The sequence below is a fragment of the Mangifera indica genome, chromosome 6 (genome assembly GCF_011075055.1).
Source record: "Mangifera indica cultivar Alphonso chromosome 6, CATAS_Mindica_2.1, whole genome shotgun sequence".
NCBI lineage: Eukaryota > Viridiplantae > Streptophyta > Magnoliopsida > Sapindales > Anacardiaceae > Mangifera > Mangifera indica.
The window spans coordinates 7091811-7116548 of NC_058142.1; the positions used below are offsets into that span (position 1 = coordinate 7091811).

At 30.7% G+C, this 24738-nt stretch overlaps 2 protein-coding genes, 3 long non-coding RNA genes and 1 other non-coding gene across 10 annotated transcripts; 2 read left to right on the top strand and 4 right to left on the bottom strand.

The window, feature by feature from the left end:
• Positions 1-570: 570 nt before the first annotated feature.
• On the bottom strand, positions 571-2360 carry LOC123218633 (ethylene-responsive transcription factor ERF036-like). Its single transcript, XM_044640143.1, has 2 exons — positions 1395-2360; positions 571-810 (listed from the first exon to the last, which is right to left on the bottom strand). The coding sequence occupies exon 1, from the start codon at positions 2152-2154 to the stop codon at positions 1408-1410; it is 747 nt and encodes a 248-aa protein (XP_044496078.1). The 5' UTR covers positions 2155-2360; the 3' UTR covers positions 571-810; positions 1395-1407.
• An 8717-nt stretch (positions 2361-11077) lies between these two features.
• On the top strand, positions 11078-11150 carry TRNAR-UCU. The gene has a single exon. It is a non-coding gene; the product is annotated as a tRNA-Arg (tRNA).
• A 3818-nt stretch (positions 11151-14968) lies between these two features.
• LOC123218656 lies at positions 14969-17228 on the bottom strand. Its single transcript, XR_006502725.1, has 3 exons — positions 16585-17228; positions 16366-16457; positions 14969-16238 (listed from the first exon to the last, which is right to left on the bottom strand). It is a non-coding gene; the product is annotated as an uncharacterized LOC123218656 (long non-coding RNA).
• Positions 17229-19985: 2757 nt separating this feature from the next.
• LOC123218225 lies at positions 19986-20522 on the bottom strand. Its single transcript, XR_006502647.1, has 2 exons — positions 20329-20522; positions 19986-20241 (listed from the first exon to the last, which is right to left on the bottom strand). It is a non-coding gene; the product is annotated as an uncharacterized LOC123218225 (long non-coding RNA).
• LOC123218222 (ankyrin repeat-containing protein At5g02620-like) lies at positions 20518-22998 on the top strand. The gene is made up of 3 exons (XM_044639519.1): positions 20518-20971; positions 21061-21476; positions 21589-22998. Exons 1-3 carry the CDS (start codon positions 20518-20520, stop codon positions 22945-22947), a joined length of 2229 nt encoding a protein of 742 aa, XP_044495454.1. The 3' UTR covers positions 22948-22998.
• Positions 21066-24124, bottom strand: LOC123218224. 5 transcript variants are annotated; one of them, XR_006502645.1, is made up of 6 exons: positions 23455-24124; positions 22603-22761; positions 22059-22233; positions 21764-21955; positions 21299-21459; positions 21067-21203 (listed from the first exon to the last, which is right to left on the bottom strand). It is a non-coding gene; the product is annotated as an uncharacterized LOC123218224 (long non-coding RNA). The 5 variants fall into 5 exon arrangements; XR_006502646.1 differs by having other exon boundaries at positions 21299-21469; XR_006502644.1 differs by lacking the exon at positions 21299-21459 and having other exon boundaries at positions 21066-21203; positions 22059-22205.
• Positions 24125-24738: the final 614 nt, after the last annotated feature.

Here is a 24738-nt window from a genome sequence, read left to right on the forward strand (position 1 = left end):
TATTATATGTATAAATAAATTATATAAATTTATTTATAGAATATGATATAATAACATTTTTCATCAAAATTAAAACCTTTTGGATCAAATGGAAAGATGGAAATAATTAACTCCATTTAAGCTTATGTTTTAGATTGAACAATGTTATATGCATATATTTTTTATATATAATTTGAGTATATAAATAATATATCAACGTGTAATTGTATATTACTTTATTTTTAATTTAAAATCATCTAATCATACGATAACATATAATCTGTATATCTAAATTATGTATTAAAAATATGTATATATAATTTTATTGTTTTAGATTCACGGATTAATAATAACAATAATTTATTATTAGTAGTTAATTATTTTATTTTCAACCTAATCAAATTTAAAAGTTAGTGGGTGGTGGAAAATCCTTTTTTTTTTCCTGCTTCTTTTATATATATATATATATATATATATATATATATATATATATATATATATATATATATATATATATATATATTTATTTATTTATTTATTTATTTATTTATTTATTTCTTTGTGACTTTTTCTGGATTTGAGAATCTTCTAGGGATAAACTGTCCGTTAGGTAAGAAAAATATTGCCGTGAGTAATTATAACAAAATTGAGCCAATTTACAGTCAAATATTTGAGCAGTTGAAAAAATAAATGGAGACGTTGTGTATCTCTCACTTCTGCAATTTGTCGAACATGTTGTCAACATTCTTGCAACGGCAATATTTTTTTGGCATATTCCGTTTGATTCTCACCTTCCAAAACTTCCAATGCACTACTTTTCTTCATTTTGTCCTAGTCCAAAAATCAAATTTTCAATATCAAATTATATAATAAACCACACAATTTAGCCTTTATATATATATATATATATATATATATATATATATATATATATATATATATATATATATATATATATATATATATATATATATATATATATATATATTATTTTTTGTTAATAGTACAAACCCATCCAAACCCAATTTTTTTTTCTAGATTAAACCAATTATATTGAATTAGTAAAACATCGAATTTAATAATTATTTATAATCATTATATTAAATAATTTAAACGTATTATTTTAAGAGTTTTAAACTTGAACCCTTATAGAACTACTTAGAAATGCTACTCATAATAATCACTCAATCACAAAGATTAAAATACTAGAAATTTTTTTTATGAATAAAAAAGGAAAAGATCGCAGAATTAAAGGGAAAAAGTGATGACCCATTTTTAAATAGTATCATTCTTTGAGAAATAGATACTAATATTATTCAATCTAGCTATGGTGTATGTTGGAATAAAAATTTGTATGAATTATGATGCAGTAATTGAAGTGGGCAGTCAGCCAAAAAAAATAAACAAGCACAAACCAATTTTGCAAAATTAATTATCCCAAACTGAAGGACAAGCTTCAAGGTTGCCCACGATCGGGTACTCTGCTCCGAATATTTGCTCTGAAAACTCTTCCGGCGGATACACCCACCCTTCAAACAAGTCAATTGAGATCACGTCAAAGCTACTCCCTTCAATGTTTGGTAGCTCCACAATCTCTCCCAGCTCCTCTGATTCCGCCGACACGTCGGCTGATGACGACGGTGGCTGTGACGGTGATGGCGACTGTGATGATGATGATAAAGAATCAAATTTTATCATTGAAGCAGCTTCTGTAGCTGCAGATTGAATGTCACGTGGCAGAAGCGACAATGGGCGAGGCAAAAACTCGACAAGTTGAGGAAAATTCAGCACGGCGGAGTTGCCTTTAATGCTTAAAGCTGCAACATCGTGAGCTCTGGCTGCCATTTCAGGGGTGGGAAAAGTTCCAAGCCAAATGCGAGATTTTTTCCTTGGCTCACGAATTTCGGATACCCATTTGCCCCAACTCCGCATTCGTACTCCTCTGTAAACCGGGTGTTTGCTCCCTGACGAGCTGGTGGCATCACATGCCGCTGATCTTGGTCTCTTAGCTGGTCGTTTACCGGGTTTGGAGTGAGTCAACAAGTGAGAGGGGGAAGTTTGGTGAGATTGCGAAGAGAACCCGGATGAAGATGGTGAAGATGGAGTGGAAGATGTCGAGTTGCTGGTACTTTCAGTTTCAGAGAAGAAGTACTTGGGTTCTGAAAGTTTGATCATGATCAGAAAAAAAAAAAAAGGTCAAAACAGAGAGAACAGAAACAGAGCAATGGCGAAGCAGGAAGGAGTGAGGTCGAAACAGAAAGAAGAGAGCAATGGCGGAGAAAAGAGAGAGAGAGAGCAAGAGAGAAATATGGGGAAGCAAAGAGTGAAGAAGGGGGTTTTGTAGAGGAAGAGAGAATAAGCTCCATGCACAGCGACCCTTGACCTACCATCCGTTTACCTCGACAAAAACTTACTAACCGAGAGTTTTAATTTTTATAATTTTTTAATTTATTAATTGTATTTTTGTAATACTTCAAGAATGTACATTTAATTAAGGCCATTGACCTTCCAAAATATAAAAAAATAATAATAATAACCCATTACTTTTATAATATTGTTGGAAAATTTCTTACGTGTAAACATATTTATTTTATCTTATGTATAGTTAACTTTAGTTGGAAAGATACTTCGTAAGTTACTAGTTAAGCATAATTGCATCATTTATTGATTTTTTATTATAGAATAAAAAACATATTTCTACTCAAGGTTTGGCTAAAAAAATAATTGATATAAATAATATTTTTTTACCCAAACTCAAATTCTATTAAAAAATTAATAATATAACTATATAAAGGTAAAACAGTGTTTTTTTATTTATTAATTTTGAAAATAAAAATCAACTTTTGATGAGACCTAAATATTTTAAACTTGATAATTTAATCCTTAAAAAATTTTATTCCATTTTATTCAATTTTTTAGGGGTATAACTGTTATTTTTAAAATTATTAAAGGCAAATTGATATTTTAAAAATTTTTAAAAGATCCCTAAACTTTTTCAAATTTTTAATAACCCCCAAAAAATTTTGTAAAAACCTCTAATATTTTTAAAAATTATAGTTTATAATAATTGCTAATATAAAAAATATTTTCTTATTATATCAAATTAAAAATGGTATATTGACTAATATTTTCACATTTTTATTATTGTTATTCAAGTATAGGGATGATGTCTTAATTTAATTTATTAAAAGAAATTGTTAATTATTGCTTTATTGATTTCTTAAGAGATATTGCTTTAAGGAGAAAAATTTTTGCTTCAAGAGGAACACTGGGAGCTCCTGAGCAAAATTTAATTTTCTATTGTTAATCAGATAATTTATTAGATTAAAACATGATTTATTCAACTGGTTTCAATAAAAATTTTTTACTTATTTTATTTTGTAAGTTTGATTAGTTGTATAAGTTTTGGGGTTTTGTATAAGAGTTAATTTATCAGACTTTCTTTTTCTTATATGAGAGTTTCAATTTTTTACAAATTCTTTATATTTTAATATTTTTTCTATTATTAGAGATTATTTTAATTATCTTTTTTTTTCTTTTAAGTGAATATTGTTGTGGTTTTGTAGAATATTTGAAAGTGATTTTCTTTGCACATTGAATCAAACAATTTGTTTGTATATATCACTAGCAACTTGTTTGATTACTCTTATTTTTATTTTTATTTTTGTTGATTTTTTGTTTGATCTTGATTTTTTTTAATTTCTTATTTTTTTAAATCTTGGGTAGATTTAAATCACTATATTTTGATAATTTTCTATGTATTTTAATATGTTTGACACTGTTAAATTGAAATATGTTTCTTTTTAATTTTTGAATTTTTCGAGTAATAGTATAAATTGATTTGTTTAATAATTTTATTCAATCATCCATTGACATTTATATATATATATATATATATATATTAGGTTACACAATATAAATTGATTGATCATTTGGAGCTGAATTTCTTCAATTTTTTCTTAAAGTTTATTAGCATTGGAAACTTACTTGTTTTTTAAGCATTTGAAAGTTACTTATATTTTTTTTTTTTACTTTCATGTACTTTTGTACTCAGATTCTAATTAACTGTTTTAGAGAAACCTCAGCTCTCATGTTTATTTTCAATATTGTGTAATTTTGTTATCAATAATTCTATGTGCACAATTCTTGTGTATAATTTTGTATATAAATAATAATGTATCACCATATAATTAAATGTTGTTTTATTTTTAATTTTTAACTATTTACTCATATGACGTCACATCATTATTTGTATATATAAGATTATTTTTTTGTTATTTATAATGAAAATATAACATTCGATCAAGTGATTAATTGTTGGAACCATTATATCACTTTGATTAAAATTTATACTTTGATTGTAAATAACAAAATTACACAAAACCAAAAGTACGCAAAAGAGTTATAGGTCCTTCTAAAACATCTATCTAATTAGTTAATTAGAATTTGTGAACAAAAATATATGATTGAAAAACCAGACAACTTTCAATCATATAATATATGACATGTCATGTAATAAGATAAATTTAAAGTTAAAATAAAATAATATTTAATCACATAATGATACGTTATTATTTATATACAAAATTATGCACATAGTTTCATTGAAACTGTTAGCCAATCATGCATGCATAACCTTTCTTACTCTTGAAATGATAATATTGGCTTGCCTTCATTGATGGGGCATTTACGTAGTAACTCGCTCTGATATGATATTCCGCCATTGACGGCTTCTATAAGCCTGCGAAGACTATCTCGTATTCTTGTTGTATGGGCAAATGAAGCTTCACTTGTCGCTGCTTATGACGTTAATGTGGAAGAAACATGTTCCATGCGGACAGACTAATCATGCATTACCATCGCTATTAATCTAGGCAAATTCTTCCACACGACATGTTTTGCCCAATTAAAGCCTTCGGCTTTTGTCATTTACGTAAAATCTAAAGCTTCTTCTAAACTTGGTACCATTCTTAGATTTACCTTCTTTGGTGGGGTCAATTGAATAATATCTATTCTTAGTCAATAAAATATGTAACTATGTGATAAGATAATTTTGAATTAAAAATAAAATAATATTTAATTACATAATAATATGTCATTCTGAAACATAATGATCAAACCTATAAGTATTATATAAGATAAAATACAGATTTTAGAAGTGTGACAGAAACTGAAATCAAAGTTTTCTCATTAAAAGTACTAATGTTTCATCAATTTTTTTAACATTTCAAATTGTTCTATAACGCTAATTTGCATACTAGAAGAAACACTTTATCTACGTAAGTGATTTCTAACTTTTGGTTTTATACTGTAAGATCCTTTTTGAATATATTTTCAAGTGGTTATTTCACTTTTGACACTTTCAAAAGAGATTATTAAGGGTTGTATTGAATTTATGATGCTTATTTATTATTAGTCTTTGATTATTCAAAATTTGATGTCTTAATCAAGGTTAGAGAAATTAATCATATCAGCTCCTTTCATTAATTATTTGTCAAACAAATAGTATAATCAGCGTTAGAGAATCCGTTTCCACTTGACCCAAGAATTCTTCAACGCAAAAAGACCAATTCTTACATATGGATGAATGTTTGATTTAGAGATAACATAAAATGATAGATTTATTAGTTAAAATTATATATTTTTATTTTTATTTTATAAATATGTATTTCATTATTTAATTGTATTAAAATTTTTAATGGTATTGATCATACCCTCATTTGTCGATGTAATTTTATATATAAATAAAATAATTTAATAAAATTATTTATACAAATAATAAATTTAAATTTAAATAAAAATAATAATATATCATCATGTGATTAAATAATTTTGAATTATTATTATTATAAATAAATAATACTTGATTATATAGTGTTATTCAATCAATTTGTGAAATAAATATTTATTTAAAAATAAAGATAAAAAGGTAAAAAAATAAAAATAAAATAAAACCTTTAGAGCCGGCATAAATTATGGTATTCTGGCTTGTAGCAAGAAGATTCCATTGATTTCATTTAAAAAAAAAAAAAAACATGCCAGCAAAAACAAGTCATTGGTTTTGATAAAATACTGCATTCATTGAATTTATTAATTGGCGAAATTTTAAGTCGGTACATTGGCCCAGAAAATAAATTTTAAAGTTGCTCAATCTTTATAAAGATTATTTCTTTTTTATTCACATCAGCTTTCAACTAAATATTTGGTTCTTATTTAGAGATTGTTTAAATGGTAAATGATAAGATTTCATATCTAAAAGATGTTCATATCTCTTCTGATAGTATATCAATATCAAAATTTTAATTTATCTGATTCAATAATTATAAAATTAATCATTGGACCTAAAATTTATCATATTTGATGTAATTGCTTCAACCCTCAACTGACGGTCCAATTCAATTACAGCTACAAAAATATATATTTTTTTATTTCTAATATCATTATTGAACTCTTATACTTCAGTTGGACATAGATTTGCAAACTAATTTCACTACACATTTTAATATAATATTTTGGCCTATTAGTATTAATTAATAATTTAATTATTGCATAATTTTGATGTGTTGTTTGTTAGAGTTTCATAATCTCATCGAATCTCAATTTTTTTTTATTTATGGGATCAGAAAATTATTTATTATCTTTTTAGAAATTTCCTTTTCTCTTCCCAATTTGTGATCTTCTTCTTGCGATTTGATTTGTTTGGTATCAACAACCTCATATTTTTCCATCCAAAATTTTATTTTTATTTTACAGATCCATTTGTTTAATATTTTTAATGGATTTTCCCCTTATATTATAATAATCTTCCCTTATTCTTAATGATTAGAAAGTGCATTGAATTTGATTTGATTTTCTCAATTTAATAATAGTGTGTACTCTGACAAAGAACAAAGTTTAGCTTGTTTATAAAAATTTTCCTTTTCACATGGATATTAAATCAGATCCATGTGCAACTTTTTGGCATATGTATGCTAGAAATCAAATTATAATTGAGAAGTTCATGTGCTAGTTCAGAATCCTACTTCCTTTTCACATCTTGTCTGGTTGATTAATATATGTTTTTTTTCCCATTTAAAACGTGGTGGAATTAGGTGTTATGATTTTAAAGAAGTGGGTGAGCATTGAGTATTTTATATATTTAGTTTTACAATAAAATTATATCTACAGTTTTTAGGTATAAATAACGATGTGTTATCATATGATCAATTGTTATTTTATCTTTAATTTTTAATTATCTAATTATATAATGATACGTTATTGTTTCTGCATATAATATTACTCTAAAGAAGTGATCATATGGTATATAACAATTAATTATATGAACTACATGTAGCAACTAGTTATGTTGTCTACTCGCAAGTTGATAGAAGCGAGGAGAAATATTGACAATTACAATCATTCACCACAATCTCCCTAATATATATTTTTCATGCCCTGTCATTACGGGATAAGGATCACTTCTTACCGAATTGGGAGCAATTATTTTAAAATTGGATCAGATCGATTGGTTCAACTGATTGAACTAGAAACTAGTTCGAAATTCAATCTAGTTAACATGAAAAACCAATTTTTTCATTGACTCAGTCAAAACTAGGTTTGACCAAAATTTAGAATTTTTTTGAAATTTTAATTATTTTTGGATAATTTGATTATTTTTTGTTAGATTAGAAGAATTTCTAAAAGTTTATAAGAAAAAATAAGTTCAAAAAAAAAATTCATATTCATTAAAATGTCTTTTAGAAATAATAATTTATAGAATTATATTTTTTTGTATCATGAGATTGAAACTTTTTTATTTTAATTATTTTATTAAAATCAAATGAATAATTATTACTTTTCAAAAAGAATATGTTCTGATCTCCATAAATGTGAGTATCCTAATTGATTTTATTTTTTATAAATTTTTAAACAAAATCTATTTATTATAATTTGATAATAAGTTATACCGGTTGAACCATGAACTAGTAAGACAACTGGTTCGATCACTGGTCTGGTTTTATAAATATTGATTGGGAGTGCACAATCATCCACTTTTCTTAACAAAAATTTATCCAAATTCATTATACTAGTGTTTTTGTATTCAAATATATGATTACACATGTAATCCCCTATCTCTTACCCTACAAATTAAGGATTGTATAAAGGCTCGGGGATGATACTTTTTATGTTCATTCTGGTACACTGCAAATTGTAAACACAAATACTAATAACAAAATTGTGAACAAAAACTTTTGAATAGCATATTGAACTACTTTAAAAACCCTACTTAGTTCATCACATTGTTGTTGTTCATTATCACTTTATTGAATTACACTAATAATTTAATATGCTTCCCATTGGTGTGATTTTCAATCTCAATAATTTGGTGTTAAAAGGAGGGTCACCATAAAACTCTTCATTTTCCCATCATAAAACACTTTGGTGATGGGCTCATGGAAGAAAGACTAAAAAATATCCTTGAGTAACCAAGCTACTAAAGAAACCAATCCCAAACACAGTGTCACTTCTCTAAGATCACTTGATCCTATTGTTGACAAACTAAACACATATTACAATAACTCAAGAAATATATTGAAAACATGATTAGAATGTATGCAAAAGGTTAAAAATTCAATTTAAGAGAAAATATGAAGAAAGTCTTACCTTTTGTTTATTTAAGTTCAAGGTGTTTTTCTTGCATTTCCTCCTACTATGTCCAATAAATTGACTAAACCACATCTCACTTTTAAGTTTCATGTCTTCTTAGCCTTGGTGTGTTTGGAAGGTGGTCAAAGTTTCTCAATGCCAAACCATAGGCCAACTTAACTTGTTAGGCACATGATGAATGTAAGAAACATAGTTTATCATATATGACTTAATTGCTTAGGGTTGACAAACTATTCAAAAGTCTAAAATTTTTTCAACCAAATGTCATTGATTCTATGAATATAAAGGATATTTGGGTTGATGATGATTTTTGTGATCCAATAGAGCATTCCTTCGTTGTGGTTGGTTAAGTTTGATGAGGGTAATCATATTTGTAACTCAAGAAATATATTGAAAACATGAATCAAAATATATGTAAAAGGTGAAAATGCAACTTGAGTGAAAATATGGAGGAGGTTTTACCTTTTTTTAATTCAAATTCAATGGGTTATTCTTGGAACTTTTCATATTTTGCCAAATAAATTGACAAAAATTGCATTCATTGTTAAGTTTTTGTAAGCATCATAGATCTTTATGTATGATTGAATTATTACCTTAGAGTTCACAAACTACTCAAACATTTGGAACTTCTTCAATATAATGCAACTAACTCTATGAACACAAGGGATACCAGATATTAGCAATAAGCCACAATAACCCATTTGTGATTGTAACTTCAAGATGTAAGTTTTGCACTCCTTGGTACTAAAATCGATAACCTCGAACTCATCATCACCTGATTAGGTCACCTCAACATTCCTTACATCTTTTATAAACTTATATAATTTACTATGAACGACCAGAGGAATTATAGTAATCTATTTAATTCCAGCTTATTTTCTTGCACTCATCTTGACCATAACCCTCCTCCTAAATAGCTCTAGCAAGCTTAAAATGGGTAGCTCGCTTTCATCTCACAACCGATAATTAAAATTTACACATATTATTTATCATGGGATTTGATTAGGGTTAAAAAATTGTCTACACTAGGATTTAATATTGATCATTTTCAATAATCCATTTCCGTGCATTATTATCAGCATCTTTCACATCATTAGTTTTTCTTTTGGTAAAATTACTATACACATGCCTAGCTTATAACTATCCCTCTTTTACCTCTATTCATTGCCCTCTTCACCTATATTAGCCTCTCCTTCCTCGCTTACATTTTCCCTTCCCTCTTTACCTATATCTTCATTACTAACATCATTCCAATGGAATTAATTTGAAATACCTATATTATCTATATTAGGAATTTTACTTCCATCATTACAAGTTGGGACTGCTTCTAACAAATCTACTACTTCGTTACTGTCAACTAGCGTTGCCATATAGAACCCAATTGATGTTAAGCCCCTTAACCTCATACTGTTGAAATAAGAAGCCTATACCCTCATCTCCTATAACTGGGTACCTAACCCTTAATAAAGTTATTCAACCTCTACTTTGAAACCTTTTATTAGGATACAACTCAACAATCGTAAGTTATTAGCCTTTATGTGACTGAAAAGGCAATTGAAATGACATTGGCTGTGGCCCTTTTGTAGTTTTAATTTACAAAATTGTGAGGTTTATATTCCACATTATTATTGATGTAAGATTATCTCCCAATACAATAAAGTTTGCATTAATTAAGGTGACCCTCTTACAAATAATCTTATCAAATTGTGTCCATCCAAGTAGATGGAGGTTGAGAGCAAGACTAAATTTAATTTATAATTAATCCTTAAAAAATTGAATTTATTTTTTCAAAAACACAACAAAAATATGAAAGATTGTTGAAAATGACAGAAATATAAAAATCGAACCTTGTTTACGACAAAATCCAACTTTTTTTTAGTAAAAGATGATTCAATACATCGATTAAGATGGATTAAGGGAAAATTGAAAATTTACTCATCTTTGATATAACATTTTGAGTGTAATCATCAAACAATTAGCCTGTAATCATTTTCAAAAAGTCAAATAGTTGGCTGCAAGTTCCCTTACCTTTGATGTTTATTTCATAATTGGTATTAAAATCCTTCAATTATCCAAACTGATTTGGTGGTAAAGATGTTCTAATCATAGCCCAAAATGGGCAAATGTTAGCTGGAAATGAGCTTCTGAATGGCTTTAGTTTTGGCTGTTATTAACTCCAAAAAGACATTTGCCTAAGAGCCTTTCGTTTTCTTGCAACGATTTGTATTAATGAAATTTGATTTTTATTATAATTTAAATTTTTTATATTTTTCAATGCCAGAGTTTCTAGATAACATTAAAATTACAAATAAATTCATTCAATAATGCTGATTATGCATCGTGTATGCAGGACCATATAATTTAATTAATTCTTTTAACTAATGCTGTTCTTTATTGTTATTATTTTGTATTTTATAATACAAAATAAATTAAACATCACACAAAAGCAACGGCGCCCATGGCCTAATGGATAAGGCGCTTGACTTCTAATCAAGCGATTGTGGGTTCGAGTCCCACTGGGCGTGCTATTTTTGTATTAAAATCGTTCTTATTATCATTAAAGGAATAACATGCCTTCCTTTTTTGTAAAGACAAAAAAAGTTAAATAATTATATCCCTTGGGCTGACGATCCGGTATTTTAAACTAGACCCAGGTTTGTTCAAGCTTAGCTTAAAAAAAAATTAGGGCTTAGTTATAGGTTTGCCCATTTTAGTCTCGAAATTTTTATTCGGATCTAGTTTATTGAATTGGATTTTGGGTGCTTTGATGTGTACATGCCAATATAACTAGTTCATTAAAATGCTTTGCTTTTTTGTAAATTAAAAAAAACATAATTATATCCTTATGCTGTCAATAAGGTATTTTAAACCAGACTTAGGCTTGTTCAAACTCAATTTAAAAATTTAGGTTTTGGTTACCGTTTGCCCATTTTGGCCTCAAATTTTAATTTAGGTCTAATTCATTAAATTGAATTGGATTTTGGATGCTCTATTTCGCACATGCCCAAAAAACTTAAGAAAAGAATTGTAAAAATATGACTGTAGTTTTAAAACCCTACACAAACACTCTACTTTTATTTAATCTTCTTTGAGGCCCATAGAAACAAAAATGAAAAATAAAACAATAGTTTCTTACAACAAATTAATGTATAAAATAATTGAATTTTGCAATATAACTGGTTTAAAAAATATATAATTAATGAAATCTCATAATCCCATTAAATATATATAAAAAAGAAGGTTTAACTAGGAAAATTAATAATATAGTTTTAGTTACACATTTGTATGTAACATTTAAATTTATTTTAAATTTATTCCATTTTAAATATGAAATATATTAACAAACACTATATCAATATAATATTAATATAAATTAACAAAAACTACAATTTTCATGTTTATCAGGTCTTGGGCTTGATAACTTAATGAGAGAATTTTTTTATTTAAGCCCAGCCCAGACCCGAATACGTGTTTGGCCCTAAATTGACTTTTTTGGACTGAACAATCGAGCCTTAGGTTTGCCCAACCCAATTGACAAGCATAAATATCCGTATCAAACTTTAAAATGCTTTTCAGTATCAAAAGAACATTTCATAATAATTTTTTTAAAGAAGCACAATATTCCTTTCTTAAATGGGTTTTTTTTTTTTTATTAATTTGGGGACAAATCTACCTCTAATCTAATTCTTTTTCTATTGTCTAATTCCCTAACTCGAGCTTCACTTCACCATTTATGTGAAAATCTTTCTTCCGTTGTCTTTGTGAGGTTGCAGACCTTTCTCTTTACTTAATTGTCTTTACTATTGTTCCTGCAACCAGGGATGGCAATGGGGAGGGGCTGGGAGGGGATATCAATCCCTGTCCCCGTCCCCGTAGGGGATATCAATCCCCATCCCCACCCCGTCCCTATTACGGGGATAAAAAAGAATCCTCGTCCCCTCCCCGTGAAGGAAAATCCTCTCCCCATTCCCGCCCCATCCTGGTGGGAAAAAATCTCCTCCCCATCTCTGTCTCGTCCCCGCAGGGAAAAATCCTCTCCCAATTCCCGTAAATAGAAATTTTAATTCCTTTATGTATTTCAATAAATAAAATAAAGTATATTATCCCAAAATATCATTTGCTACAAGAGCTCCAAAATATTTATTGTTATTTTAGTTCAAATATAAAGTTTTCATAAAATCTAATAATACGCAATAATTAATCTTTTTATTAGTAGCTCTTCATGTATGTGATTTAGGGTAATTTTATAATAACATTAAATTTAATATTTTTTATTCACTTCAATTGATTTTTTCAAGTTTATAATTTGTTTTTTTTTTGTGTAAAACCTGGTGGATTGACTAACTAAGTTTTGAATTTGAAATAGAATTAATTTGGTGCATTTGCATTTTATGATAATGAGATTCTGCGTTTTTTTTAATATATTAGATTAATAGTTCAGAAATTAGTAAAAATTGATAATTGATAATTCAAAAATTAGTAAAATTAAAGTTATAGTTTTAATAAATCATAATGTAAAAATTTCTAGAACTTAATAGTTTAGAAATTATTATATTAATATATTAGATTTAGGGGGTGGGGAGGGGATGGGGCAGGGCGGGGCGGGGCGGGGCGGGGCGGGGATATATGTATCCCTGTCCCCGACCTGTCCCCGATTACGGGGATTTTTTTGTCCCCATCCTTGCCCCTTTCTCCGTTTTTATCGGGGAATTCCCTCCCCGTTAGGGTTGGGGAAGGTCGGGACCCCTAAAGTCGGGTCCAAATTGCCATCCTTACCTGCAACCCTTTCTCTCCCTTTTTGTGTCCTTCTGTTATTTAACCTATAGCTAGATTTGAGTTGAACTTAGCTTAAATATGATATGATTTGAGTTTGATTTAAATCTATAATAGCAAATTTGAGTTGGTAAAAAATATTGTCAAAAAATCATCAATAAGATAAATAGTATTATTAACAAGGTAAATAATGATATCAATGGGATAAATATATAATATCACCAATGAGACGAATGGTATCATTGATGAAATGAATAACATTGTCAAAAGAAAATTTGAGTTGAATTGTTAAACTAAAACTTTAACTCAAATTCGGCTAAAACAAACCAAACACTAATTCTCTTTTTTCACTTAAAAAAAAATCTTTCTGTTCTTCAGTTTAATACAACAACTATCTTGCAGTTGAGTTTTGTTGTTGGTTCTTACTCAAAAATGGAATTTTAGTGTTAAAAAACTCTTAGAAAAAAAAAAAAAGCGTATGCACATTAGTTTTCATAACTAAAGTTTGATTAGAAAAATTATTAAAGAAATTGCATGGCTTTCTTGTCAACACAAGACTAGACTTTATTGTATATGAAAATTGGGGGTCTAATTGAATATTATTTTTATTATTGTTTAGATATATACTCACCTAAAATGATTTCTAGAAAATACCCATTTGAGCAACAAGAGAATATATTCTTATTCCTTTGTCATTTGATTAAAAAAAAAAATTGAGGGAGAACCTAACAAACAAACCCCAATCACTCTAGTTGATAGCTTTGAAAAATGAAACAAATTTTGGCAACATGTATGTGCTTTTTATGTATTATAAAAACAACTGATATACAAACTCGAGTAATTTCTTTCTTTTATAAGAGTTTAATTTATCTTTTGAGGCTTTTGTAAATAATAATTTCCCCCTCAGATTTCAAATATGAAAAAAATTTGCTCAGCTTGTTATTGTTCTGTTAGTATTTTTGTCAAATGATCTACACAATTTACACTTTATTGGTTAAAGTAACTATTAGAACTCTTGACTCTACGGGTTAACAAAACTAATAAAATATTAAAACTTCACAAAATTTGGATTTACAGTACAATGGTTGTGGATCTGTTACTGTGTTAGGGGTTTGCCCATCCAACCAATACCGGACGGATCCCCAGTTACCAAAAACAAAAAATACTAAAACACTTTCGAAACACTGTTACTTAAAAACTTGGGGAAGATGTATTTTACTCATAAAAAGATGCATGAGTCACGCTAAAAAAACAGCCTTTCTCTTGGGATCTTGCTGTAATCTTAGATAGTGATATTTAAAAGCAAAATCTATTGTGCTTTATAATTTTCTTCTGTTTTTTTTTGATATTTTTTTCCTTAGAATACATCTATATAGACAAATTTATGAGGGAATAAGTGGGGCCAAAACAACATCTTAAACGACTCCGAATATTAGAATTTTCAAGAAGACGAATTCGAATCTCTGTTATATTTATAAAATCTTGATTTACTTATTGCAGTGTTTATAGATTTAATGACTGTACTTTGAAAAGAAAATAGCATCTTAAACCCAAACATGACATGTTTCCATGACTTCAAACCCCACAAGAAGAGTTGGAAAACTCAATTTTGGAAATGATAACAAAGAAGGTTATGATTTTTCATATCTTCAAGCAATAATTTTGGATTTTTGATATAAAATAAATCCTAGTGATATTCATTATTCTAGAGGGCCTCAACGATAATGGTAATTTATGCTGTACCCTTTTAAGATTAGATGATGCTCTCTCTCTCTCTCTATGTATATATATTGCTGCCAGTTGCATTAAGGCTCTCTTCTACTACTCTCAATTTCTTTTCCTTAAGCTCTGTTTCTGTTTGTGCTTCAACCTTGACATGCAACATGGCAATAATACCAATGAATAAAATGGAGATGATATTCTAAAATTAAGGGAATCAGCCAGACTCTGTATTCTGTGGAAGCAAGTAATCAAAGAATTACCTGAATAACAGCAACACCTCCTGAAAGTTTCACAATGTCAATTTCCATTTACTCGCCAGGGCCTAACACAGAAGATATTAGACTAACCTCCTCTCAGGATTGCAATATCGTCAAGATACTGGCTTTTGCGCTCTCCAAATCCAGGGGCTTTAAGTGCAGCAATCTTTAATGACCCTCTGACCTTGTTCGCAACAAGAATAGCAAGAGTTTCCTGCTCATTGTCTTCAGCAATAATCACAAATTGGGTGGCTGCCTTGAATAGCTTTTGCGCTCTCCAAATCCAGGGGCTTTAAGTGCAGCAATCTTTAATGATCCTCTGACCTTGTTCGCAACAAGAGTAGCAAGAGTTTCCTGCTCATTGTCTTCAGCAATAATCACAAATGGGGTGGCTGCCTTGAATAGCATTTTCCAGAATATAAATAAGATCGCTTGCATTTGTTATCTTTATGTCAGCCAGAAGCAATTGAATAAAACAACATCCAACCATCAGAAGAATATATCGGAGGAAATCCCTTGGAAACACAATGAAATGGAAAAAAGTCCAGATTTGGAGATGATAAGATGAAGACTAATGGCATTGCCACATGCCTTAAAATTTTCATATTTAATTGCTAATTTCTCAGTCTGTAACAAAGTTAGGAGAAATATAATCTGGGGCAAACTGCATCCCTTCCGCAACATACAAGTTATTGTCAGAACTGTTTCCTTCCTCCCTCCCCACTTTACTCATGGCATCAGCTATCATATTTCCTATTTCATAGTTGTTTCCCACAATGAAATCAGCAAAATCGCTCGTTCACTGTTCTCCACCAGCAAAACATATCCATGGAAAATGTGCCATCCCCGATTTAGTGAATCCTGCAAAGTTACAAGTGGGCTAAAAAGACATATTGGCGTAGTCTTTCACTGAAGTTTTGGTAAAAGTGAAAAAAGAAGCATGCAGACCAAAGCTATCATAAATAGGCCGAAGAATGTCATCATTCACCTCTTTCGACATCAACTTAAGATTAGCAGAGCTTTAGTGGTTTTCTCAATGCCCCTAGTAATTCGAATTGGATTTGCAGCAGCTGCTACTACCTGTATGATACAGAACCAAATAAGTTATTTGAATACAACTCTAAAAATCGATGCTGGCAGAACTGTTAATATCAATCACAGCTATTCATATATAAAATACAAATTTTAACACCTTCAGTAATCAAACCTTGTTGCAGAACAACAGAAGTGATTGTTCCATCGCCAGCCAAATTGTTAGTCTTTGAAGCAGCCTGTCTAACGGATCTGGCACCAATGGTATCCACAGGCTTGACCTAAAACTCCATCAAAAGGTGAGTGTAACCCAAAGCGCACTGCCACTTAAAATCACAGTAACTTTAGACTCTAAAATCAAAACACACACTAGAGTTTATGGGAAAGGAAAACCACAAACAAGGTGCAACTGAAATGTGGTGATAGGATCATGAATGCACAAGAATAAAGATGAGGCTCAATCCAGAGAATCAAGGCTAAGTGGTGAGGTGGAAAAGTTGTTATTGAAGCACAATCAGGGGCCATGTGGGAAGGTGATGGAAACGACCATCGAAATGAAGAAATAACAGATTTTAGTGATTTGGGGATCGACTTCAACTGACGACGAGGATAAAACGAGCAATGAAAGGTGAAGTAATTGCCAAACAAAAAGAAGAAGAAAATGAGAAATCAATGGAGATGCTTCCAATCACTAGCTACGCTGAACTCGTGAAGAAAATAAGGGAAGACAAAGCTGCTAGTGAGAACAATAGAGAAGAAAAAATTACAACCCATTTACCTAACCCATTAAACCCAAATTCGTTATCATTAGACCCTCCTCAAATACAATACCTCAAATAGTTCATCCTCACCCAAATACCTACCAACCCACTTTTTCTCAACTACACAGTCTAGTTCAAACTCAGTTAAATCCAACAACACCCACGTTCAATCAAATAAGCCTATATAATAACAATTCAAGCCCTAGGCTTGAGCCGAAACCCAACTGGCTTGCAGTAAACCCAATATCATTTATTTCCCAAACTGAATGCACTCTTTCAATCAATTTAACTACAACCAAACCTGCCACACTTATACCACTTGTACTATTTAGCTCAATTACATTCCAAACAACCCAAACTCACATTCTATTAACCAATACCCAACCCAGCATTTATATTTTCCCCAGCATCAATCCAACCTACCATAAAACCCAAACCCAACCTTTACCCTTCTCAACTCAATCCAATCTTCAAGACCTAATATCCGAGCCAACTATCCAAATTACACAATTCCACCGGCTTTATTTTGGGCTAATCAATTTTATTCACCCAAATCAAACTAAAATTGATTTCAACCCAAACATCCATTGTCATCTAAAAACTATCCACATGCAACCCAACACAACCCAATCCAATCCATGGTCATAAATAGATCTAGCAGTTCGTGTCTTTGGGCATATTCGTATCGTATCAGTTTAGATTTTGTGTTAAAAACTTTCAACTATAACCTAACTTGAAATAGAATAGTATCAAAAATTCTCAACTCTTACCCAACCCTTTAATATTCAGGTTGATCCAATCTAACCCAAATTAACCTAAAATTATCGATTATTTTCACTTTCTAAAATATTTTTATCATTTTAATTTCTTCACTATATTATCTCAACTTATTATTGATAAACACACAATATAACATTTTGACATTTTTACAAATGGTTTAAAAATTACATATTACGACTTTTAAAACACGTCAATAATCTTACTAACCAAATTAAATTATTGCTACTGAATAATAAAATAAAATATTTGAATAAAAATCAAGAATAATGTGTGTAATTATAACTATATAAAAATACAATTATAAGTAACATGTAAGGATTTCAATTACTCTTGATATTGTCTTTTAACATTTCTATAAGTTATTCCTAACAATTTCTACTAAAGTAATGTTTCTCTAATCATTCAAGTCCATTCGAGTTACTTTCGTGTCAACCCGAACACTACCCAATTAGATTTTGAGTCTTATCGAGTTGGCCCAAAATAAGTTTCATATCAAAAAAACTCAACCTTAATCTGATTTTTTTCGTGTCATATCTTACCAAGTTAATAGATCATATTGAAAATTATCAATGCTGCTCATAAACCACACAATAATTTCAACAATCATTTTCAACGAAATTTATATTTCACAACCTTCATTTCATGTTTTAATTATCTTTACCTAAGAATGACAAACTTTGCTGGAAAATGTTGAAGAAAAACCTAGTTCAAGATTTCCTACTTATCAAAGCAAGATAGCCTGCTTTTCCAAGGATAAGTCTCTTGTTGAGATACTAAAGATGATGTTGGAAGCAAGTTGCAGGATCTAGCTTAGTCACTGTCTTTTAAATGCTTATCATTTAATTTTATGGTGGCCTCATCTGATAAAAGTTACAATAAGATAGATACTATTTAGACCCTAAATTCTAGGAGGTTAGTCTCTTTTAGGATTCTGCAACACTATAGTGTTGTTTCAATTAGTAAGTAATCACTCAAACTCATTTTCAAGAAGGATTCATTGCCACTATCTCCTTTTTCTCTTCATTAGAAAATGCTACAATTGATTGGAGTATGCCCTAAATCACTAGATAAGAGCAAAATAACACAAATTGCTTGAATACAAGTTTATCTTAAAAATGGCCACTTCAAGACCTTGCGTGTTGCTTTATAATTTTTCAAACCAGAACTATTGTAATGGGCATTCACTCCATACGCATGGTCATTCACTTAATCAATAAAATGCTACATGACATGTTATTCACTTAATCCATGTGGCACAATATGAACAAACGTACACCATTAATGCAGGACTGTTCAACAACTTAAAATCCATAATTACTAGATGTTTAGTACTCATAATTTCCTTTCATGTTTTGTAAGTAACAAATGAGCGGTGGATATGGAGATGCAGGTCAATTGAGTAGGTGCATTTATGATATGTTTGGACCAGTTTGTATGGTCCTTTTTTGTTGCTTTTAGTTATGTTTAGAGTTGAAGTATTTTATGAATATCAACTGGCAAACAGCCGACGTGTATGCAATAGGTTGTGGAAGATTGTGATCCACATGGTTCATTTTCAAGACAGTATTAAATTATCAATCAAAAGACATTTAAAGGTATTTGACTATTATATTTAATCTATAATAACAACAAGATGACATATTAAAAAAAATTTAAATATAAGTATTTTTAATTATTAAATTTTTTTTGTTTTAAAGGTAATTTATTTTATTATATTAATTCTTTTTTGAAATAGCTCTATTTTTTTAATTATTGAGGGATTATGTTATTTTGTGATTAAACAGTTAATATACCGGTCATGTATCCTTCATTTGGTGATGCAGGTGCATACTTTTTACTGGATCGTGGATTATCCTTCAGGTTTCTCTTTTCATTTATGGTGCTTAAGACCTCAATCATTTTCAAAGCAAGAAAATAAAAAAATAAGAAAACATGTTTTTTTTTATTGCCAATAAAACAAAACTATGTGTACATTGTCATCGTGTGAGTAAATAATTTAGAATTAAAGATAAAATAATACTTAGTTACGTGATCATACATAATTGATATGTCTATTTTATGTATTTATAATATGTACATATAACATTATTCTTCTATTACAACATTGACTGTCAAAGATTCTTCCCAAAACCAGCTCAACTGGGTCCTGACCATATCTAAAGGGAAAATCTGGAGGAGAAAAGGATATTCAAAGACAGCTCATAAACAATTCATGCCTAATTGTAAGCCATTCCAAGATTGTCTTGTTCACTTTCTTCAACAACTTTGTTTACTGATAGGAAACTTCAATCCTGTAAGAATTATGAATGTATGAAGAAAAATCCTGGACAGCACCTTATTAATACCATAAAGGGTCACAAGGATACTTTTAAACAGACCTTTTCCTTTTTCGAAGTAGAAAGTTGACCATAAAGAAGAGCCCATCAAGAGTTGCAGGATTACAGCTCATCAATGGATTGATAGCAATAGTATAAATGATGACTTCTTCAACATAACTTCCCAACACAAAATTTGTACAAATTTTTTTCTGGATTTCAAGAGTTCTTGAAGCAAGGCAGTTAAAGGAGATGGATTCAAGACTTTTCGAGGCAATTGCCAGCAATGATAGAGGTGCCTTCCACAATTTAGTTCAAGACAATGGAGGAATTCTGGAACAAAGAACTGACTATCACTTGAACACAGTGTTGCACCTTGCCTCGAGGTTCAGACACTTTGATTTGGCGAAGGATATCATTGAGTTGCATCCTGAATTGGTTGAATCTGTGAACAAGAAGCTGGAGACTCCGTTGCATGAAGCTTGTCGACAAGGTAAAGCAGACATGGTAATGCTGCTCCTGGAGACTAAGCCGTGGACAGCTACTAAACTTAACTACGAAAATGAAAGTGCATTTTTCGTGGCTTGCAGACAGGGGCATCTTGATGTGGTGAAGCTCATGATGAATCAGTCCTGGCTGATGGACTTTGAAGAAGATAGGATTGATCAAACTGCTCTAAATGTTGCCACATCAATGGGGCACACAGGTAACAACTGCATTCATCCTTACTCTAGAACAAAAGTTGAACCTAATCAACTTTCTTTGTCAAACTCATTTGAGTGTGTTATGATGTAGAAATTGTTCAGAACATACTGGAGGTGCGGCCAAATTTTGCTCGAAAGAGCAACAAGAATGGGTATTCTCCGTTACACTGTGCTTGTAGCAGAGGATACTTGGAGATAACAAGATTGTTTTTGAGGCTTGATCAAGACCTTGCTCTGCAATACAGTGACAAAGGTTACACACCATTGCACTTGGCAGCCATGCACGGAAAAGTTCTAATCATTGAAGAATTTTTGTTAAGTTCTCCTACTTCATTCCAGGATCTGACAAAAGAGGGAGAAACAGTGTTCCATCTTGCAGTAAATTTCAACCAATATGACACACTTGTGTCCCTGGCAAATTTCTTCACATCATCTGATCTTCTCCTTAAGAAAGATCAATGTGGCAACACCATATTACATCTTGCAGTCTCTAGAGGAAACTCTCAAGTAAGAATTTAAGTGGAAATATTTCAGAATTTCAGATAAACAACAAAATATTCTGCTTTTTAATTGATTTTAATTACTATCTAAAAGATTTCATTTTGAATATTGATTTCAGTTAGCCATGTACATTGTGAATACAACAAAAGAGCTTCTAAACTGCCGCAATAATAAAGGACATACGGCACTAGAAATTCTTGAAATGTATCCAGGGGATGCAAAAAGCAAGCAGTTAAAGAAAGCCTTACAAGTAGCTGCTGAGAAAAGAAGTACAGATTTGCTGCCTAACTTACCAGGGGTCCAACAAATTAGTGCTCAACAACCGACACTTGAAAACTCCAAAGATATACTTGAGATAAAAAACAGGAGCCTGCTTCAATATCTGATTGATATAGGCAATGGTCATGAGTTGCCCTTAGACTTCAAACTTGGCTACCAGCCAGAGGTTATGACTACACCACCAAGTTCCAGCATGTCAGCAAAATCTAAGAAGGATTCAGGTGAGTGTCAAATAATAGAAAAGTATGATAGTCATGACAGTGGCCGAATGAAACCACAAATCCAGAGGGAGAAACTGGATATGCTCACCACCAAGTCTCAACGCAAGCGCATCAGCAAATCTTGTGGTTTCTTGCCAACACCAAACAAGGAACCAATGTCAACAAAGGATTTACTTGATGTTCCCTCCTTAAAAAAACCAGATTTTCAAGATGATAAACCACTAGAGCCAGTGTCCTTAACAGAAGCAAAGGATTTGTGTAAGCTGAGAGAATTCAGGACCCCAAGTGGTAGACACAGGAGAGAAGCGAATCAACTTTCCAAAAGTCGCCATAAAAAACAAAGGCAATATGAAATATACAGAGAGGCTCTGCAAAATGCTAGGAACACAATTATAATGGTGGCAATTTTGATTGCCACTGTTACTTTTACTGCAGGCACAAACCCTCCCGGTGGAGTCTTCCAAGAGGGGCCATTGAAAGGGAAATCAACAGTTGGCAGAACAATAGCTTTCAAGGTCTTTACAGTAAGCAACAACATTGCATTTTTCATATCTTTATGCATTGTGGTTGTTCTAGTCAGTATCATCCCCTTTCAAAGAAAACGAATTATGAAAATGTTGGTGATTACTCACAAGTTCGTGTGGGTGGCTGTGTCATTCATGGCAATTGCTTTTATTGCTGCAACACGGGTGACCATGCCACATTGTAGAGAATCAGAATGGATGTTTGAGGTTCTACTGGCTATCAATGCAGGGACTGTAGGAAGCGTGTTTGTGTATCTGGGACTTGCGCTGACAAAACATTGGTTGAGGAAATCAAAGTGGAAGAAAGAGAAAGGTAAAAAGCGAACAACTGCAACCATCCAAGGTAAAACTCAGTTGCAACATGACAGAACTGATGTTGAAGGAGAATTCTATTCAGAATCCACCATCTCAGATGTTGACAGTTCCACCTCATTAGGATATCATGCATATTGAAAGATTTTAAATTCACATAGAATAATGAAAAATATTTATTTTTTATTTTCATCTGGAGGAGGTTTCAATGTTGCCTACAATTTAGCTACAATTAGTGATTTAATGAAACACTGAAAAAGTTATAAGTGAATAGAAATGAATCAAGAGCAAAAGGTTAAACTTAGAGGCTAGGTGGTTAATGACAGGTGAAGCATAAAAAAGGCAATTGGCAAATCTTGCACATTTATCACATTTAAAATTCATTCACCATTCGGTTATAGAATCAGCATCTCAATAAATATTCAAATCCAAAAACAGCTACTGTATAATTACATAGACATGTAGAAAGAAATTTGTTGCAAGTAAAAACATAGTAACAAAGCATAACACATCTAACTTCCAGAAGCAAGCACATATCATCACAATTAGCAGTGGTAGCATTACTGAATAATTTTACCCATGAAAAGATTCTATTATATGTTTTTTAATTAAGCATAAACAAAAGCATAAAGAATACAGAGAACTTACCAGGCACTGTTCTTCCTGGCACTGTTCTCCAATTGTGAGTACTGTCATTTAGAATGAATTTGGTAAACTTAATCATCTTCTCCTCTATTGTAGTGCAAGAAACCGCAGTGAGACAAGAAATATTTGTTTAGGGGCTGAAAGTTGAACCCTTGAGCAACAAATTCATGTCTTTATAACAACAATTGCACTTAAAAATAAATCAGATAAATAATAATTTTATGCCCGTGTGTGTCTTGTGCAGCATGATAACAACTCTGTAGATGAAATTTGATGCTTGGTTTAATTAAATAACCATGTCTCAGAACTACAAGGAGAGGAAGTTCGACTCACTCTAATATTTTGACTGATAAACTTCTCAATGAAAGGTCCTTCGCAAGTGCTTGGAATTTACGTTATCACCTTCCTGGAATTCTTTGCAACCCATCTTTCTCATCCAGTAAGATGACTGATAAACTTCTCAATGAAAGGTCCTTCGCAAGTGCTTGGAATTTGCGTTGTCGCCTTCATGGAATTCTTTGCAACCCATCTTTCTCATCCCGTAAGATATTTCAATTTGAGCAAAAGAATAACGGCCAAACATCTTTTGCCTACCAAGGTTTAGAGTTTTAAATGTCCCCGCTAATTTTTTAAAACCTAAATATCAATCCATCTATTAGTTTTAACCATTATAATCATGGATAATATCATTATTTAAAATTTTTATTTAAATAAAAAAACGATATTTCCTTGGTCCAACAACATCGCACAAATGTGATTGACATTTGTGCGACGCTGTCCTACTGATTTTTGTGTCTGCCAATGCATAAATTATCACAGATCTACGCAATTTTTGCACAAAAATCCAACAATGTCATATGATTTTTGGTGGTTTTCATGTTGGGAAATCACCAAAAAGGGGGAGAGATGCCACCAAAGAGGAATGCCGAAAAAAATAGTCGTTGCAAAAATAGAATTAAGTTTTTGGGGTGTAAGTGTAATGTTTCAAACTTTAGAGAGGGTGGCATTTATTCTAAAATATAAAAACCTAAAAAGTATATATGGTGGGGATGAAATATTAATTTTTTAAAATTAAGTTAGGGGGAAAATGATTAGTTTTTAAAATTATAGGGAAAAAAAGAAATAACCTTTTCTTTGTTTAAATAAAAATATTAAAGCGTGATTTTACATTGTAATAACTAAAAGTAACAGATGAGTGGATATTTCAATTTTCAAAAGTTAACATGAGTTATTTGGGTTTTCACTAAGCCTTGGGTTGGAAAAAGTCTGTCGGCCAAGAATAACTGT